Source organism: Pecten maximus, chromosome 7 (genome assembly GCF_902652985.1).
Source record: "Pecten maximus chromosome 7, xPecMax1.1, whole genome shotgun sequence".
NCBI lineage: Eukaryota > Metazoa > Mollusca > Bivalvia > Pectinida > Pectinidae > Pecten > Pecten maximus.
In genome coordinates this window covers 4,113,651-4,136,005 of record NC_047021.1, presented here as the reverse complement: position 1 = coordinate 4,136,005, position 22,355 = coordinate 4,113,651, and the positions used below count along the sequence as shown (strand labels likewise).

The 22,355-nt window shown below is 34.4% G+C and overlaps 1 protein-coding gene across 2 annotated transcripts in view; it reads right to left on the bottom strand.

The window, feature by feature from the left end:
• Positions 1-22,143, bottom strand: part of LOC117331385 (PX domain-containing protein kinase-like protein) — a 47,510-nt gene extending 25,367 nt beyond the window's left edge. For both annotated transcript variants that reach the window (XM_033890085.1, XM_033890086.1), the window contains exons 1-11: positions 21,945-22,143; positions 21,069-21,257; positions 20,557-20,653; positions 19,904-20,055; positions 19,419-19,493; positions 17,362-17,605; positions 16,664-16,788; positions 16,262-16,379; positions 15,414-15,492; positions 5,820-5,946; positions 2,492-2,575 (exon numbers count right to left, since the gene is read on the bottom strand). In XM_033890085.1, the coding sequence (XP_033745976.1) occupies positions 2,492-2,575; positions 5,820-5,946; positions 15,414-15,492; positions 16,262-16,379; positions 16,664-16,788; positions 17,362-17,605; positions 19,419-19,493; positions 19,904-20,055; positions 20,557-20,653; positions 21,069-21,257; positions 21,945-22,046 (1,392 nt within the window). In that variant the 5' untranslated portion in view covers positions 22,047-22,143. The remainder of the gene's footprint in view (positions 1-2,491; positions 2,576-5,819; positions 5,947-15,413; positions 15,493-16,261; positions 16,380-16,663; positions 16,789-17,361; positions 17,606-19,418; positions 19,494-19,903; positions 20,056-20,556; positions 20,654-21,068; positions 21,258-21,944) is intronic.
• Positions 22,144-22,355: the final 212 nt, after the last annotated feature.

The window sequence follows — 22,355 nt, the reverse complement described above, 5'->3', positions numbered from 1 at the left end:
GTCTAGAGTGGAGACCAGACCAAACTGTCTAGAGTGGAGACCAGACCAAACTGTCTAGAGAGGACACCAGACCAAACTGTCTAGAGTGGACACCAGACCAAACAGTCTAGAGAGGACACCAGATCAAACTGTCTAGAGAGGACACCAGACCAAACTGTCTAGAGCGGACACCAGACCAAACTGTCTAGAGAGGACACCAGACCAAACTGTCTAGAGAGGACACCAGATCAAACTGTCTAGAGAGGACACCAGACCAAACTGTCTAGAGTGGAGACCAGACCAAACTGTCTAGAGAGGACACCAGACCAAACTGTCTAGAGAGGACACCAGATCAAACTGTCTAGAGAGGACACCAGATCAAACTGTCTAGAGCGGACACCAGACCAAACTGTCTAGAGAGGACACCAGACCAAACTGTCTAGAGAGGACACCAGACCAAACTGTCTAGAGAGGAGACCAAACTGTCTAGAGTGGACACCAGATCAAACTGTCTAGAGAGGACACCAGACCAAACTGTCTAGAGTGGACACCAGACCAAACTGTCTAGAGGGGACACCAGACCAAACTGTCTAGAGTGGACACCAGACCAAACTGTCTAGAGAGGACACCAGATCAAACTGTCTAGAGTGGACACCAGACCAAACTGTCTAGAGAGGACACCAGACCAAACTGTCTAGAGTGGACACCAGACCAAACTGTCTAGAGAGGACACCAAACTCTTAATAATATTGATCAAATGATGTTTGGTTTATTAAAGTAGTGTTAATATTATGCAAGTTAATGAATTCATAGAATGCAGAGTATACAAGTACAAGAAATAATTATCAAACTATCTAAATTAGTTCTAATACTGATTGCAAATTAATGTACCTGTTGCTATACCTCTGAGCTAATTAATGTACCTGTTGCTATACCTCTGAGCTAATTAATGTACCTATCGCTATACCTCTGAGCTAATTAATGGACACGATAAAGGATATTTACTTCTTTGTATACCTAATTATGGTTTTACTTGTTGATTGAAATAAGAATGATATAGTTTTTAATATCATCCAGTTGACACCAGCCTTATTGAGGACATAAAAATTCTATTTTTAAAATCAAGTTATACCAGTTGACCTAATATGAATAACACCTAGTATACAAATTAGATGTCCTGACAGATGGTTAGATGAAGGACAAATTCCTATGGAATATCCTCTATCTTTTGGACCTGACAGATAGCTTGATGAAGGACAATTCCCTATGGAATATCCTCTATCTTTTGGACCTGACAAATGGCTAGATGAAGGACAATTCCCTATGGAATATCCTCTATATTTTGGACCTGACAGATGGCTAGATGAAGGACAATTCCCTATAGAATATCCTCTATCTTCTGGACCTGACAGATGGCTAGATGAAGGACAATTCCCTATGGAATATCCTCTATCTTTTGGACCTGACAGATGGCTAGATGAAGAACAATTCCCTATAGAATATCCTCTATCTTTTGGACCTGACAGATGGCTAGATGAAGGACAATTCCTCATGGAAAATCCTCTATCTTTTGGACCTGACAGATGGCTAGATGAAGGACAATTCCCTATAGAATATCCTCTATCTTTTGGACCTGACAGATGGCTAGATGAAGGACAATTCCTCATGGAAAATCCTCTATCTTTTGGACCTGACAGATAGCTAGATGAAGGACAATGTCCTATGGAATATCCTCTACCTTTTGGACCTGACAGATGGCTAGATGAAGGACAATGTCCTATGGAATATCCTCTATCTTTTGGACCTGACAGATGGCTAGATGAAGGACAATTCCCTATGGAATATCCTCTATCTTCTGGACCTAACAGATGGCTAGATGAAGGACAATGTCCTATGGAATATCCTCTACCTATTGGACCTGACAGATGGCTAGATGAAGGACAATTCCCTATAGAATATCCTCTATCTTTTGGACCTGACAGATGGCTAGATGAAGGACAATTCCCTATGGAATACCCTCTATCTTCTGGACCGGACAGATGGCTAGATGAAGGACAATTCCCTATGGATTATCCTCTATCTTTTGGACCTGACAGATGGCTAGATGAAGGACAATTCCCTATGGAATACCCTCTATCTTCTGGACCGGACAGATGGCTAGATGAAGGACAATTCCCTATGGAATATCCTCTACCTATTGGACCTAACAGATGGCTAGATGAAGGACAATTCCCTATAGAATATCTTCTATCTTCTGGACCTAACAGATGGCTAGATGAAGGACAATTCCCTATGGAATACCCTCTATCTTTTGGACCTGACAAATAGCTAGATGAAGGACAATGTCCTATGGAATATCCTCTATGTTTTGATCCTGACAGATGGCTAGATGAAGGACAAGTCCCCATTGAATATCCTCTACCTTCTGGACCTGACAGATGGCTAGATAAGGACAATTCCCCATGGAATATCCTCTACCTATTGGAACAAGTAAAAATTGTTTAAAGATTACCTTCTTTGACTTTCTTCTTTTCTTTTTTTCTTCCTCAGACATATGGAATTCTTTTGCTTTGGAAATTCTCTTAATTTTGTGAACCTGTTTGATAGAAAACATCCAGTCTGAGTGATTGACTAAATGTGTTTAACTTCTGTTTCTACTATGTTAAAACATCCTCGATATATAGGTATTCTTTAATCACAGGAATTTGTTAATCCAACAGCAAGATTTCATATGAAGGAAATAATTATACTGCTAAATTCAAGCTAAAGCATGCATTTAATTCAAAGTATTCAATGAACACAATGTACTCACATAAATATGTTTGTTATATATACATATAGGCTAACACAGTTGTCCATGGTCTTCCAACAAACATTTTTAATTTCCAAGTTATTTATGTTTTTTGTAAGAAATCGGAAATTATCGTCTGGCTTTTCGTTTCCATTTTTCCTTTCGACAAAATTCTCAGTGATTTGACATAAGGATAATTTTTATCATCAATGCCAATACATGCACTTAAAAACTCACGGTAATTAGTCAGTCCATCAATCAATAGTCTTACATGTATGAGTACATTTCAAAGGTGACCTTCAAATACACCGACACCTGGTCTGTCTATGAGATAACTGAACACTGTATGTAGTGTTGTTTTGACAAGAGTGTGTTGATTCAGACAACAGTTTTGTTAATAACAAATGTGGGTGGGGACATCCTAGAAAATCATTTTGTTGTTTTAGTTAATGCGTTATTTCACAATTTGTTGTTTCAGTAAAATAAGACATATAAAGGATAATTAGTGATGAAAATCAGAAACATGAAATTTATTTCTGAATCATTGTTAACAAAATTACTTCATTATCTTCAATGCCGACTGTATTTACAATACTGTACTTAATCTACACTAACACAACAACACAAAAATATACTCAGTCTATATTGTACACTGACATCAGGATATACAATACTTAGTCTATATTGTACACTGACATCAGGGATATACAATACTCAGTCTATATTGTACACTGACATCGGGATATACAATACTCAGTCTATATTGTACACTGACATCGGGATATACAATACTCAGTCTATATTGTACACTGACATCGGGATATACAATACTATACCCAGTCTATATTGTACACTGACATCGGGATATACAATACTCAGTCTATATTGTACACTGACATCAGGATATATAATACTATACTCTGTCTATATTGTACACTGACATCAGGATATACAATACTGTACCAATACTCTGTCTATATTGTACACTGACATCAGGATATACAATACTGTACCAATACTCTGTCTATATTGTACACTGACATCAGGATATACAATACTCAGTCTATATTGTACACTGACATCGGGATATACAATACTCAGTCTATATTGTACACCGACATCGGGATATACAATACAATACTCAGTCTATATTGTACACTGACATTGGGATATACAATACAATACTCAGTCTATATTGTACACGGACATCAGGATATACAATACTCAGTCTATATTGTACACTGACATCGGGATATACAGTACTCAGTCTATATTGTACACTGACATTGGGATATACAATACAATACTCAGTCTATATTGTACACTGACATCGGGATATACAATACAATACTCAGTCTATATTGTACACTGACATCGGGATATACAATACAATACTCAGTCTATATTGTACACTGACATCAGGATATACAATACAATACTCAGTCTATATTGTACACTGACATCAGGATATACAATACTCAGTCTATATTGTACACTGGCATCGGGATATACAATACAATACTCAGTCTATATTGTACACTGACATCAGGATATACAATACTCAGTCTATATTGTACACTGACATCAGGATATACAATACTCAGTCCATATTGTACACTGACATCAGGATATACAATACTCTGTCTATATTGTACACTGACATCAGGATATACAATACTCAGTCTATATTGTACACTGACATCAGGATATACAATACTCAGTCTATATTGTACACCCTATGGAATATTTTATACTGACATCAGGATATACAATACTCAGTCTATATTGTACACTGACATCAGGATATACAATACTCTGTCTATATTGTACACTGACATCAGGATATACAATACTCTGTCTATATTGTACACTGACATCGGGATATACAATACAATACTCAGTCTATATTGTACACTGACATCAGGATATACAATACTCAGTCTATATTGTACACTGACATCAGGATATACAATACTCAGTCTATATTGTACACTGACATCAGGATATACAATACTCAGTCTATATTGTACACTGACATCAGGATATACAATACTCAGTCTATATTGTACACTGACATCGGGATATACAATACTCTGTCTATATTGTACACTGACATCAGGACTCTGTCTATATTGTACACTGACATCGGGATATACAATACAATACTCAGTCTATAGTGTACACTGACATCAGGATATACAATACTCAGTCTATATTGTACACTGACATCAGGATATACAATACTATACTGAGTCTATATTGTACACTGACATCGGGATATACAATACTATACTCAGTCTATATTGTACACTAACATCAGGATATACAATACTATACCCAGTCTATATTGTACACTGACATCAGGATATACAATACTATACCCAGTCTATATTGTACACTGACATCAGGATATACAGTACTATACTCAGTCTATATTGTACACTGACATCGGGATATACAATACTATACTCTGTCTATATTGTACACTGACATCAGGATATACAATACTCAGTCTATATTGTACACTGACATCGGGATATACAGTACTATACTCAGTCTATATTGTACACTGACATCAGGATATACAATACTATACTCTGTCTATATTGTACACTGACATCAGGATATACAATACTCAGTCTATATTGTACACTGACATCGGGATATACAATACTCAGTCTATATTGTACACTGACATCAGGATATACAATACTCAGTCTATATTGTACACTGACATCAGGATATACAATACTCAGTCTATATTGTACACTGACATCAGGATATACAATACTCAGTCTATATTGTACACTGACATCGGGATATACAATACAATACTCAGTCTATATTGTACACTGACATCAGGATATACAATACTATACTCAGTCTATATTGTACACTGACATCGGGATATACAATACTATACTCAGTCTATATTGTACACTGACATCAGGATATACAATACTATGCTCAGTCTATATTGTACATATACAATACTTTATTCAGAAGTTTCATTTATTTGTTTTTCTGCTCGTTTAAATCTTATACTCACAACTTTTTGTTCTTCCTGAAGACGACTCTCCATGTCCTCCTTAGCTAGACGGATAGCTTCTTTCAGTTTACTAGGGATCTTAAGGATGGGTTTGTCTGTTGTAGGGAGTGTGACATCACTGAACAGTCTGTAATACACACATCAAACCGTCACTATTTGTGACATCAATAGGATAAGTACAGGTTATTTAGTAATGAGATAGGTATAGTTGGGACATACAGATTCTGTGATAGATATAGTTGGGACATACAGTTTGTGATAGATATAGTTGGGACATACAGTTTGTGATAGGTATAGTTGGGACATACAGTTTGTGATATATATAGTTGGGACATACAGTTTGTGTGATAGATATAGTTGGGACATACAGATTCTGTGATAGATATAGTTGGGACATACAGATTCTGTGATAGATATAGTTGGGACATACAGTTTGTGATAGATATAGTTGGGACATACAGTTTGTGATAGGTATAGTTGGGACATACAGTTTGTGATAGATATAGTTGGGACATACAGTTTGTGTGATAGATATAGTTGGGACATACAGTTTGTGTGATTGGTAAAGTTGGGACATACAGTTTCTGTGATAGATATAGTTGGGACATACAGTTTGTGTGATAGATGTAGTTGGGACATACAGATTCTGTGATAGATATAGTTGGGACATACAGTTTGTGATAGATATAGTTGGGACATACAGTTTGTGATAGATATAGTTGGGACATACAGTTTGTGATAGATATAGTTGGGATATACAGTTTGTGTGATAGATATAGTTGGGACATACAGTTTGTGTGATAGATATAGTTGGGACATACAGTTTGTGTGATAGATATAGTTGGGACATACAGTTTGTGTGATAGATATAGTTGGGACATACAGTTTGTGTGATAGATATAGTTGGGACATACAGTTTGTGTGATAGATATAGTTGGGACATACAGTTTGTGTGATAGATATAGTTGGGACATACAGTTTGTGTGATAGATATAGTTGGGACATACAGTTTGTGTGATAGATATAGTTGGGACATACAGTTTGTGTGATAGATATAGTTGGGACATACAGTTTGTGTGATAGATATAGTTGGGACATACAGTTTGTGTGATAGATATAGTTGGGACATACAGTTTGTGTGATAGATATAGTTGGGACATACAGTTTGTGTGATAGATATAGTTGGGACATACAGTTTGTGTGATAGATATAGTTGGGACATACAGTTTCTGTGATAGATATAGTTGGGACATACAGTTTGTGTGATAGATATAGTTGGGACATACAGTTTGTGTGATAGATATAGTTGGGACATACAGTTTGTGTGATAGATATAGTTGGGACATACAGTGTGTGATAGATATAGTTGGGACATACAGTTGTGTGATAGATATAGTTGGGACATACAGTTTCTGTGATAGATATAGTTGGGACATACAGTTTCTGTGATAGATATAGTTGGGACATACAGTTTCTGTGATAGATATAGTTGGGACATACAGTTTGTGTGATAGATATAGTTGGGACATACAGTTTGTGTGATAGATATAGTTGGGACATACAGTTTCTGTGATAGATATAGTTGGGACATGCAGTTTCTGTGATAGATATAGTTGGGACATACAGTTTGTGATAGATATAGTTGGGACATACAGTTTCTGTGATAGATATAGTTGGGACATACAGTTTGTGTGATAGATATAGTTGGGACATACAGTTTGTGTGATAGATATAGTTGGGACATACAGTTTGTGTGATAGATATAGTTGGGACATACAGTTTGTGTGATAGATATAGTTGGGACATACAGTTTGTGTGATAGATATAGTTGGGACATACAGTTTGTGTGATAGATATAGTTGGGACATACAGTTTCTGTGATAGATATAGTTGGGACATACAGTTTGTGTGATAGATATAGTTGGGACATACAGTTTGTGTGATAGATATAGTTGGGACATACAGTTTGTGTGATAGATATAGTTGGGACATACAGTTTGTGTGATAGATATAGTTGGGACATACAGTTTTGTGATAGATATAGTTGGGACATACAGTTTGTGTGATAGATATAGTTGGGACATACAGTTTGTGTGATAGATATAGTTGGGACATACAGTTGTGTGATAGATATAGTTGGGACATACAGTTTGTGTGATAGATATAGTTGGGACATACAGTTTGTGTGATAGATATAGTTGGGACATACAGTTTGTGTGATAGATATAGTTGGGACATACAGTTTGTGTGATAGATATAGTTGGGACATACAGTTTCTGTGATAGATAATGAATGAATGAATGAATAATCTTTATTTCCTCCAATTACATGAAGATTAATTTTTCATACAAACACTATACAACACAAAAAATATATACAAATGATATATGCATCACGTGACTAATACAAAAACATGTCCATAGAAAAGTAGTTAAATCATATAATATACAATTACATGACCTCTTTCATAGTTATTTTTTCAAGTTAATTGAAGGTATATTTACAAGTTTGAACATTTTTCCTCATTTTCATCCTCATCGGCTCTATCATTTTTGCAATATTTAACATAATATTGCGCCAATCTTCACAATTTATACTTTGTGTTACATCATTTAATCCGCCAAGTAAAAAAGCCAGTATTTCATTATCATTTTGATTAAAAAGTTGAACTGATTCAGTGACAGGTAGAATGTCAACTATCATGTAAAAAATTGCGTTTCTTTCTTCAAGTAGTTTCCAACAGTTCATCATTAAATGTTTTATAATATCAGCAGAAGCCATTCCACAAAGAAGACAGACGCCTGGTGTAATAGCCATACATCCAAGTTTAAGAAGATATGTTAATTGTTTTCTAAGATCGGTATGATTTGACAGCAGTGCAATAAGACGATGTTCTTTTAACTCTGTATGAATTAAACAAAATCGTTCAAGGTCTAATCTATTTTTAACTTTGTTTTTCCACATCTCTTCCTCATGCTTAAAGATAGCATTATTAACAATATTTTTCCATGGCAGTTTTGATGGAAAGTATCCATCTTTGATAAATTGTTCTATAAAAAAAAATAAGCTGATATTTGATAACAATATTCATCAGATTAAAAGTAATTGAATTTGAACAATCTGTATGTCCATTAATAATACATCCAAGAAGGTAATTAAAAATTTTCTTGTGGGTATAGTCATATTTGGCATTACTTAATCTTTCGAAAAATAACATTTTGTTTTTATCTATTTTCCCCTGGACTGACCAGAGTCCAAGTGAAGAAACTGTAGCGTCTACTGGGGAAGTTGAATGAAACTCTAGAATAAACCTCACGAAATATCTTTGTGTTATTTCTAGTGTTTCACTGAGTTTTGGGGATAAGTTATTCCATGTTTCACATGAGTACAATGCAGCAGGTAATATAACACGTTCCCAAATACATTTGGCTGAGGTTGGTAGCATCCCTGAAGGCTTCATGCCAACATCATATAAAGAATGTAATTTTTTCTTCATTTTTTTGGATGCCAAATTAACAGTGTTACTTCCGTCATGCTTCGCTGACAATAATGTACCAGCATATATCGTTGAATCTTTTTCAAAAACTATACTATTACAAAAATTCAATGTCAATTTAGGAGATGGTGTTTTTGTATTGGTACATCTGAAAACAATAAGTGAACTTTTGTTTCCATTATAAGTCAATCGCCATTTGTTAGCATAATTTTCTACGAATTGAAGAAGACACTGTATGTTACGTACAGATGATGAAAGTAAGGTAGTGTCATCTGCTAACAGTACAGAGGAAATATGTGTGTCTCCAATAATAAGACCACTTTTACTTTTTTCTAGGGAATACATCAATTGGTCTATATATACAGAAAACATCCATGATGACATTACCCTCCCTTGACCGACACCTTGTCTTATATGGACCTTTTCACTTAGAAAAGAAGTATACCTCACTTCACATGAAGCTCCATTGTATGTATTATGTACTAAATTCCACAATTTACCTTTTATATTTAAATCATAATACAACTTATAGAAAAGACCATTCTGCCAGATTCTATCAAATGCTTTCTCGTTGTCTAAGAAACAGCAATACACATTAGAATTTCTGCCATTGTAGTAATTAATTAACTCTTTAACTACATAAATTGCTGGAATAGAACCATGTTCTTTACGAAAACCAAATTGACATGGATGGGGAAATGTTATTTTCTGTTCAAGAATTCTATTTTCTATTCGAACGAGTAATATTTTTTCAAAAAGTTTGCCTATTGCTGATGTTAATGTTATAGCTCTGTAATTAGCAGGGTCTGATTTGTCTTTGTTTTTCCCCTTATACAGCGGTATAATCGTGCCTTGTTTGAATGAAATTGGAACATATTCACATTCAAAAATAGCATTAAAGAGATCCTCTAGGCATTGTAACATACCATTTCCAGCAAAAATCATGTGCTCATTTGTTATAAAATCAGGGCCAGGTGCCTTTTTCCTTTTAGCTACTTTTAATATGTTTTTAATCTCAGTCATTGTAACGTTAAAGCTATCCGTAGATAATTTATCATTTATTTTTTCTTTTTCGGTCAGATTTGCTATTTCGTCATTGACAGAACTATAAAAATATTGGTCAAAATTTGGACGCATTGTCTCAGAGTAAAGATCTGAGAAGTATACACCCCATAAATTGCAAATGTCACCTGCTGATGTAGCATTTTGTCCATTGTATGTTAACTTACTATTTACAGAATTAGATTTTCTGTGTTTTTTCACTGTTCTATAAAAAAGACCTATTTCCAATTCAGCAGCTTCCCGAATCTCTTCAAATTTTTCATCTTGCCACATTTTTTCAGCTGCTCGTTTTCGCTTTCTGAATTCTCTCTTTTTATCTTTATAGACTGTATATGAATGATTATCATGACCCCTCGGTCTGCCCTCATTCTTCCATATTTTTCTAGCCGCCCTTTGTTCATAATGAAAGTTGTTTAACTTGTTTGATTTCCAATAGGGTTTCAAAAAAGATCTATATCTACCACTAGATATATACATTTCAGAAGCTAAATGCATACCTTGAACCAACAGATTACAATAATTTTCTATATTTTCAGGATTGGGAAGTATTTTTGGCATGCAATTACAATATCTATCTAATTCTGTTTGGTACAATTTCCTACTTACAATATCAGTCTTATCCCAGTTAAGTACACAATACTTCATTCTTTGCTGTGATATTTTAAGCATGGTTAAGTCAAATGATGCATAAACAGGAAGATGATCAGATACATCATAGGGACATCGTTCATCTATCACTACTGCCCAGCAAAGTCATTACAAATCTATTACAAACCCATTACAAAACCATTAAAAACACTGATTCCATTAAAATTGGCCATTATTTCTCGTTTCCATTTTTGGGACAAACCTGGAGTTAAGTAATGTAATGGGCATTATTTTTCTAAATTTCAATTACTTTCCTATTAAGATTTTCTTTGTAATGGTCATTAACAAAATAATGGCCATTACTTCATGTTTTGTATTTTTCTTAATGGCCTTTATTCTGTTTGTAATGGCCATTAGAGTGGAGTCATCATAATGTTATGGCCATTACTAACTGTGGATTTTATGTACTCCCATAACATTTTCCATTTAATGGCCACAACAAATTATGATCACAATGTAATGGCAATTATTTATTGGTAACTTCATGTAATGCCCATTACATTTTCCATTTAATGGCCATAACAAATTATGATCACAATGCAATGGCCATTACTTATTGGTACCTTCATGTAATGCCCATTACATTTTCCATTTAATGACCATAACAAATTATGGTCATAATGCAATAGCCGTTACTTAATGGTACCTTTATGTAATGCCATTACATCTGTTATTCTGATGTGCAATTCCTCATAAGTGACATTTTTTTTCTTGTAATGGCCATTACAAATATTACAAATATCATCACATCATATTGTAATATATATGACAATGTTTAATATACTACCATGAATTGTTGACCTTAAATTAATGTATTATTTCAGTATTTTATTTTTCATTATATTGCTATTGTTGAATTCCATGTCTATATTACAATTTTAAAGAAGAATAAGGAAACTGTACAGGCTTACTAAACCCCTTCACAATAAAAAAAAACTTCAAATTTCCCGCCAAATTTTTCCCGCCCAATAACTTCAAGCAGGAGAGTTCCAATACATGGCAGCCATGAGGCTTTTCTCACACATATGAACAACATGTTATTTTACAAATGAAGGGAAGTATTTATCTTTAATACCTGGTTCATGATTAATACAAGACTACCAGGAAATGAAATATTCAACTCTGGAAGTATGTCAACCTGTTTATAGATAAGAATTAACTTAAAACCAATCACCATGCATGTGACCTAAATTTACATAGTGTACATTATATTCAAACAGCTTTGGCATTTCTTAAATTGTATTGCCTATTCAACCAAATTGTACAAACACACATCATATGTACATTGAGAATTAATGCAATAATGAACATAAATCACTCTTACATGTATCTGAAGAATATTAAAAGGATTTTGGGTCCACATGATTGTGTACTGTGAATATCCATTTTTGAAGCAGTTATCAATTTGAAACAAATGATGGATCACTTTGAATGCAATTTTTAATGGAAGGACTACATGTACAACGATATTGTCAAACATGCATAGTGATACAGTTCATGATGAACTTTGATGAAATTAAGTGGTAAAATGCATTTTCTAAATTTTCTGAATGCGTCTAATGTAATGGTCACATGTAGGTCCATTCATTTTGTATACCTGTATATATATAATGGCCATTACACTTTTGTTTGTAAAAACGTAATGGCCATTACCATTGTGTTGATCTTTAAACAGTTTTTGTACTTTAAAAGTAATGGTCATTATATTTGTAAAAATTATGGCCATTAAAGTGTATTTTCTTGTAATGGTCTTTTAGTTTTGTACACCTTTAATGGCCATTACACCTTTTCTGACGAAAGGTAATGGCCATTACAGAGTACACTTCAGAAAGTAATGACACCGTTAATGGGCATTACAAAAATGGTTTTGCTCCAAACCTAATGGACATTACATTACACCAAAATGTTTAATGCCCATTACACCATAAGGTTTGATGCCCATTACATTGAAAACTAATTATTGATGGCCCTATTACATTGTAATGGCAATTACTTAGTGAAAACTTTAATGGGTTTGTAATGGGCAATTTGACATTAGTGATAAGAGTTAATGACTATTAATGTTTTTGTCAAACCATTAAAATCCTTAAAATGCATTTAAATTGTATTGGGTTTTTTTCAGACCCATTAATTTTGTACCTTTAATAGTCATTAATGTTAAATTAAAAGCCATTATTAAAATAATTAATGATCATTATAAATGTTTTGTTAATAGCCATTAAAATGTATTAATTAAGTACCATGAACTAATTGATTTATTTCAACCCTTTGATGATCATTAAAATTGAAAACTGTCACATTTAAAGACTATCAAACTTGTATTAAAATTTTTCAATTAATAGCAATTAAAGGTACAAAATTAATAGCATGATTGATGGTTTTATGATGGGAAATTTTAATGGGGTTTTTAATGGCCGTTTTAAGGGCTTGGGTATGCAGTAGTGTATGTTACAATTAATCACAGACGTTTTGAAAAAATCTGGTATAAATACATGATCAATCAAAGTTTTCTGTGTAAGGTCTTTGTTCCGGTAAGTATAGTTTACACCATTCGTACATGGTAACAAGCACACCGAAATAAGATTTCTTTCCTTTAGGAATTCAAAAACAAATTTACTTTTGCAGTTACTTTTTTGTGATAAATCAACATTGATATCTCCACATATAATTGTAAGTCCAGTTTTACAAATTTTATCGTATGTTTCAAAGACTTCACAGACTATGTCCCTATATGTATTTATTGATACATTAGTTGATGGGAGCAGAACTCCTATTACATTAATAGTTTGAACATTTGGAATTTCTATCTTTACACATGCAATTCTTGATGATTTTACCTCAATCGAACTTACCCTCATGTTAATAGTTTTTCTGGTATATATACAAACCCCACCAGAACCTCGCCTACCAGATATTGTACAATCATTGCGTATTTCAACAGTTTTGGAAGAAGCTATAAAATCATCATGAATTTGATCTAGAACTTGTACATTAGTCGAATTCAACCAATGTTCACTTATTACACAAATGTCTGTTTTGTCTAAAACACTTTGGGTGTATGAGGTACCATACATAATACCCCGTATATTCCAGGTTGCAATACGCAGGGTACATAGTGACATCATCAGAATGACATATAATACTAATTTTGAATACATACTTTTAGAATACATAAAACAAAGTTACGAAAAATTTGAGGAAAGGATATTCTCCCGTCTGTTGGGACATGCAGCTTGTGTGATAGATATAGTTGGGACATACAGTTTCTGTGATAGATATAGTTGGGACATACAGTTTGTGTGATAGATATAGTTGGGACATACAGTTTGTGATAGATATAGTTGGGACATACAGTTTGTGATAGATATAGTTGGGACATACAGTTTGTGTGATAGATATAGTTGGGACATACAGTTTGTGTGATATATAGTTGGGACATACAGTTTGTGATAGATATAGTTGGGACATACAGTTTGTGATAGGTATAGTTGGGACATACAGTTTGTGTGATAGATATAGTTGGGACATGCAGTTTCTGTGATAGATATAGTTGGGACATACAGTTTGTGTGATAGATATAGTTGGGACATACAGTTTGTGATAGATATAGTTGGGACATACAGTTTGTGATAGATATAGTTGGGACATACAGTTTGTGTGATAGATATAGTTGGGACATACAGTTTGTGTGATAGATATAGTTGGGACATACAGTTTGTGTGATAGATATAGTTGGGACATACAGTTTCTGTGATAGATATAGTTGGGACATACAGTTTGTGTGATAGATATAGTTGGGACATACAGTTTGTGTGATAGATATAGTTGGGACATACAGTTTGTGTGATAGATATAGTTGGGACATACAGTTTGTGTGATAGATATAGTTGGGACATACAGTTTGTGTGATAGATATAGTTGGGACATACAGTTTCTGTGATAGATATAGTTGGGACATACAGTTTGTGATAGATATAGTTGGGACATACAGTTTCTGTGATAGATATAGTTGGGACATACAGTTTGTGATAGATATAGTTGGGACATACAGTTTGTGATATATATAGTTGGGACATACAGTTTCTGTGATAGATATAGTTGGGACATACAGTTTGTGTGATAGATATAGTTGGGACATACAGTTTGTGTGATAGATATAGTTGGGACATACAGTTTGTGTGATAGATATAGTTGGGACATACAGTTTGTGTGATAGATATAGTTGGGACATACAGTTTCGTGTGGATATGTATTTTCTGGGATAACATAGCTCTTAAAGAGACATTGTTAACACATTGTATCCTGTTTGTCAAAATTAAAGAGATGATCAGATTGATCACACTGATGGTATTATGGAGCTGAAACTCCCTGTCAGTTTGAATACTTACGTGTGAGACAACAGATCTTGTACTGTAGGGAGTCCATTTTTACAAGCTTCAGTCGTCAAAATGGACTCAAGAACTGATCCTAAAATACAACAGAATATTTGCCAATAAGTACTTCATCACATCATGGCAGTGAAATGACATCAATGTTAACATTATTTTAGAAATAAGTCTACGATGTAGCCAGAAATAATTTGTAGTTTACCAATACTGAGCTGGGGAGGACAGTTGGGGGGGGACTTGTCACCAATACTGTACATACTGAGCTGGGGGGGGAGGACAGTTGGGGGGGACTTGTCACCAATACTGTACATACTAAGCTGGGGGGGGGGGGGCAGTCGGGGGGGGGGGGGGGGTGTGTACATACTGAGCTGGGGGGGGGGGGGGGGGGGGACAGTCGGGGGGGGGGTGTACATACTGAGCTGGGGAGGACAGTAAGGGGGGTCTTGTCACCAATACTGTACATACTGAGCTGGGGAGGACAGTCCGGGGGACTTGTCACCAATACTGTACATACTAAGCTGGGGGGGGGTGTACATACTGAGCTGGGGAGGACAGTCCGGGGGGACTTGTCACCAATATTGTACATACTGAGCTGGGGGGTGGGGGGGGGGGGGGGTTGTACATACTGAGCTGGGGAGGACAGTAAGGGGGGTCTTGTCACCAATATTGTACATACTAAGCTGGGGGGGGGGGGGGTGTACATACTGAGCTGGGGAGGACAGTCCGGGGGGACTTGTCACCAATATTGTACATACTGAGCTGGGAGGTGGGGGGGGGGGGGGGGGGGGGTGTACATACTGAGCTGGGGAGGACAGTCCAGGGGGACTTGTCACCAATATTGTACATACTGAGCTGGGGAGGACAGTCCGGGGGAAACTTGTCACAGGTAGGCTGCTTCAGCTGCTCACCAAAGTACATCTCATATACCAGGTGTCCAAAACAGTAAACATCCACAATTTCAGTTGTCTACAAATCAGCAAAAAAAACTCAGACATGTTATCTAAGGACATCAATATCAAACAACATTGTCCATGATATATTTATATATCTATATGGGAGTGATTATTGACAATAACACTGATCATTAATTGTCTAGTGTATAAAGATGTGGAAGCTCTCTAAATCCCCTAATCATAACTATTCTATCACATTTCATTTCCATAACTTGTTTTTATTTTAGCTTTTAATCATGGTAAATACAGGTAAATAACATTATATTGTCTCCACACTTCATCACTATCAAATCTTACCTTGATCTTTTTGAACTGTATAAAAAATGGTCTGTAATATGATGGTAGACCCAGTAATGAGTTGTGTAGCTCCAGTAACTGACACTTCTTACCATTGAACAACAGGTTACCTGCATGGAGGTGACCTAAAAATACAAGTAAATAGCAGGTAACAACAGGTACAGAGGGCCTGTACGTATCAAACACCAGGTTACCTGCATGGAGGTGACCTACAAATACAAGTAAAGAGGCAGGTAACAACAAGTACATAGGGCCTGTATCAAACAACAGGTTACCTGCATGGAGGTGACCTACAAATACAAGTAAATAGGTAGGTAACAACAGGTACAGAGGGCCTGTATCAAACAACAGGTTACCTGCATGGAGGTGACCTACAATTACAAGAAAATAGGCAGGTAACAACAGGTACAGAGGGCCTGTATCAAACAACAGGTTACCTGCATGGATGTTGCCTGACCTACACAGTGATTTATTAATTACAAAGTTGTTATTTTTCTAGTTGGCATAAACATGATAATCCTTTTGATTCATCATTATGCTGTATGGCAAGCTCAAACATCTGAGGTTAAGTTAGTCTACAATCATGCTAAACCAGCTTATAAGACTAGTGTAAATATATATAAGACTCCACAAGTATATAAAACAACAAAAAAGTTAAGATTACAATTAAACGATTAACAGCCTGAGTATCCACTTACCATAAGGTAGCCCCTTCTCATGTAGAAACTGTAGACTCTCTAGAATCATACGTCCCAGAGTTTTAACCACACCCAAGTCTACAGGAATGAATGTCTTGGGCTTACAATACTTTTTCAAGTAGTGAGTCTTCGGTTTACATTTACACAACATATCCCGCATCGTCCCACGCTCCACATATTCCTGGATCACCATGCCACCGCTCTCAATACACCCAGCAAACGGGTATGGAAGGATGTAAGGGTGCTGAATATAGAGTGTTCAATAAACAAGTTCAACACTCACAAACCAACAAATATAGTTCTGTCCAAATTGAAATATTTGTAACATTATATTAAGTACAGCTGTTCTTGATTGTTTTTTAATTGCATGGTCACCTGTTTATTTACACAAAAGTTTATAAAACGTTTTGGAAACAAACAGTCACATGAGACACCGTCTAGATGTGCCACCAGACCCTAAATTTGTGTTAAGAATTGATTAGCTAAATTCTGATACTAGATTATCTCCCCCTAGTTTGAAACTTAAAATCAAACATATCCCCGAGACCAAAATCATAAAGCTCAATTATATCTATAATTTTGGTATTCTAGAGATAAGGGCCAGTATAGACATGACCAATTTAAGCAGGCACATATTGTACACAACATTGACATTTCTATGTACACATGTTTAGGACAAAACTAATTGTTTTGTTTCTACTAAGATCCAATTAAAATGTTAATTTTTAATTCTGTAGAATATATCTACAAAGGTTATTTAGTTCTGTAGAATATATCTACAAAGGTTATTTAGTTCTGTAGAATATATCTACAAAGGTTATTTAGTTCTGTAGAATATATCTACAAAGGTTGTTTAATTCTGTAAAATATATCTACAAAGGTTATTTAGTTCTGTAGAATATATCTACAAAGGTTATTTAGTTCTGTAGAATATATCTACAAAGGTTGTTTAATTCTGTAGAATATATCTACAAAGGTTAACTTGTAATTCTGTAGAATATATCTACAAAGGTTAACTTGTAATTCTGTAGAATATATCTACAAAGGATAACTTGTAATTCTGTAGAATATATCTACAAAGGTTATTTAGTTCTGTAGAATATATCTACAAAGGTTATTTAATTCTGTAGAATATATCTACAAAGGTTATTTAGTTCTGTAGAATATATCTACAAAGGTTATTTAGTTCTGTAGAATATATCTACAAAGGATAACTTGTAATTCTGTAGAATATATCTACAAAGGATAACTTGTAATTCTGTAGAATATATCTACAAAGGTTATTTAGTTCTGTAGAATATATCTACAAAGGTTATTTAGCGTCAATCTCCGACAACACTTATATTCTAAATAAGAGTTTTATTAATTACACATAAAAAAATTAGCTCGGGTCAGAGGGGAAATCGAAAACACAACAGCCAGAACTGTTTTCATCATGAATTTTGTACAGAATTAACATATACATTAATACTACTAAATCATGTCAAAGCAAAATAGATTTTCATGATTACGACCAGCAAATGTGAAGTACTACTAGTATTCCAATCTGGCCAATACATATGTGAAAATACTTGTTCTGAAATCTGACAAGTGTTTTTCCACAATATACAGTAGATCTGGAAGTAGTTTTTTTTTCCACAATATACAGTAGATCTGGAAGTAGTTTTTTTTCACAATACAATTGTATACAAATTGTATATACAATGTAGATGGTATGATTACATTAACAGTGTGCCAATTGTAAAATCATGTTATCATGTAGCTGGGGACATTCACCACACAAAGTGTTGGTCTATTTAAACTCTACCTGTATTGTGGGAAACAGTTTCAATACAACAGCTAACTTACCTGTATTGTAGGAAACAGTTTCAATATAACGTACATCTAACTTACCTGTATTGTGGGAAACAGTTTCAATATAATAGACAACTTACCTGTATTGTGGGAAACAGTTTCAATATAACAGCTAACTTACCTGTATTGTAGGAAACAGTTTCAATATAACAGCTAACTTACCTGTATTGTAGGAAACAGTTTCAATGTAATAGACAACTTACCTGTATTGTAGGAAACAGTTTCAATATAGCAGCTAACTCTTTATCTGGAATGTTCTTGTCTGGTCCAAAGTCCACCTGGTCAGAAAAATAAATTTATTTCAACTAAGTTTCTAAAACAAGCTTCTAAACACATATTAACAAAATTTTAACTCCACATGATTAACTGTTATGATAAGTTTTTTTTTAGTTTTTTTTTTTTTTTTTTTAATTTTTTTTTTTTTTTGAAAGTTTCAAATTCAAAATCAATAATCAGAAAGATTGGAGTAATTCTTATGATGGAAAAATCACATTTATCATATTTGTCTCTCTAAACTATACAGTCAGTAATACAAACTGGTGGATGTTTATTACTTTGTGTGGATTACCGGTAAATTACATAATTAAAGGTAGATTAACTAGCTGATTAAACAAGTGGCAGGTAAAGGTCTATCAGATTGTTACTTAGACATCAATGTATAACTAATAGATACAACAAGGGAACTGACCCAGGACAGAAGTTGTCTCTGTTTTGGCTGGTCAACAGGCTTCACCATCATGTAAGTCTTACGGAGTCTCGTGCCCAGGTCCGGCAGTGTCTCGACCACCTCCCACCTCTTCTCCGATCGGAACACCATTGACACATGTTGGAGGGCTAGAACTGTAGGCATAGCATATAAATCATATGTAACCATTGTTTTTATTCATTAATGAGTCCATTCCTAGTAATAAGTGAACACGTTTAATCTAATTTATTGTCCCATAATACGGCCACCCCTAAAACTTGAGTCAGCAGTTATGTACATGTAGTGACTTACCAGTTTATTAGGGGCTATTTATGATAATGAATTACGTATAAAGTCACAGCCCAATTACAATATAATAACACAAGACCAAATGTATTAACTAAATTAACTAATGTGAATAAAGTTCAACATTTCCCAAGAAAATGTTCATTCTTTAATGTACGTCATGTATAATATGTTGACAATTACCTTCATATAAACGTAATTTGAAACAAAATGAGAAGAAAACTTTTCTTAAAAATCACATTTTTATTTCACAATGAAAGTAATCTTATCAACTATACAAATTTACCTGAAATACCTGCATTTGACTGTATATGCCTGTTGTATATACTTTTGAGGAAAACAAATTTTACCTGGAATGTTGTCAGTATAGTTGTCTGGATCGAGGAACTGTTTGACAAACACACAACTAGCCAGCAGAGGTTCAGCAAGTACTGCATTCAGGTAGGTCTGGTCCAACAAAACATAGTAAGGATATATATCAAAAGTATATGTATAGTCCCCCGCGCTGGTTTGGTTCAAATTGTCTCAAATTGTTGATTGGCCATAAAACATTACGTACCCAATACTCCTCATCAGTTATAGATTATAGTGACATGCATGTAATTATATATAAAATGATATCATTATTAAATACATGTATCATAATTAATTAGATCAATCTAAAATAGTTTTTTTTATGTCTTTATACAATAAATAGTCACTTGAAAAAGATTATTGCATCAAAAAATATTTGTCTTAGAACAAAAAAAATATATACATTGATCCATTTAACATATCTTTTATAGTATAATGAGTAATCACCACCGTGTTTTACACTTGTGACAATAGCAAATTTAAAAGGTTTGATACAAAATCAAAATACCTGTAAACCCTGCTGCCGTTCTGCAACAAACTCCCTGCTGAAGTTCCCAAATACTTTCTTGGGGGGAAGAGTAATTTCTATATTAGAAACTTTGAGTTGAGAATCAAGAGATGCAAAGTCACTGTATCTCTTAGTAAGAGTCCATGAATTCTCTGGTTTAGGGCCTCTCTGAACACGAAGGGTATAGGCCTTCAAAAAGAGATTAAAATTATATTTTTTATCTTATGATGTAAATGTTTCAGTTTTTAAAAACTTTATAACATACATTTTGTATCAAACTCCTAAACCTGAGCCAATATTGTTACTATGACTAGTCTGATTTAAGGGTAACATTCTCATTTTCTAACCAGATTTAATTTTGATCTGTGTCAGGACAGGATGAATTCATTATCACATAGCTTTAGCTACATTAGCATATACATTACGTAACTTACACTTGTCCTGGAAGTGTTTTGATAAACTTAGTAATTATAACTACTGCATAGTAGCCCATTGTGTATTAAATACTTGTGTTCTCTTTTTGAATTAATACGTCTCTGTGATTAATGTATTGTCACTTTACTTCCTGTGATAGTTATATTGTGATTCAAGATAAAGTTAATTCTAATGGAGAAAATATTCTTATTTACTTGTATCTAATTTAGTCCATTTTCTTAATTAAATTATTAACAATAATTTAATCAAAGCAGTCCATAATATCAATGACACAGAATACAGCTGACAGCAAATCGACATGACACGTGTCTTGTTACATATGTCCTATAGGACTCTGTATAGTACGTATACGTGAATATTACACATATAACAACATACAGATACAATTAAATATCCGCATCTTTGTACTCAACGAAAGGTAAACAGAAAGTGAAAACTTACAATGTAATCAGATTTCTTCTCTGCAGTGTCGATCACACACGAAAGATTGACAGTGTCATCTAGGGTTACTTTTAGGATTTTTTTCTTCTCAAATACCGCCATGGTGCGACATGCATTTTTGTTATCGCTATTTACGTATCAGTTCGAGTCAGCATCAATCATCAACGCCTTCCTGGGGGCGTATACAAAATTTGTTAATGGAGATTCTAAAATTAGAGTCGGTGGACTGTGGAGATTATCATTTATAAACTTATGTTTTATTAAATTAACGACGTTTTCAAATTGCATTAAAAAGAATTGAAATAAATGTATATTATAATAATGACACAATGTTTCCTCTCTCTGAATTGTTTTTACATTTGCTATTCATTATTCAAAATGCATCCGTTATCCGGAAAGCTGATACTTTTT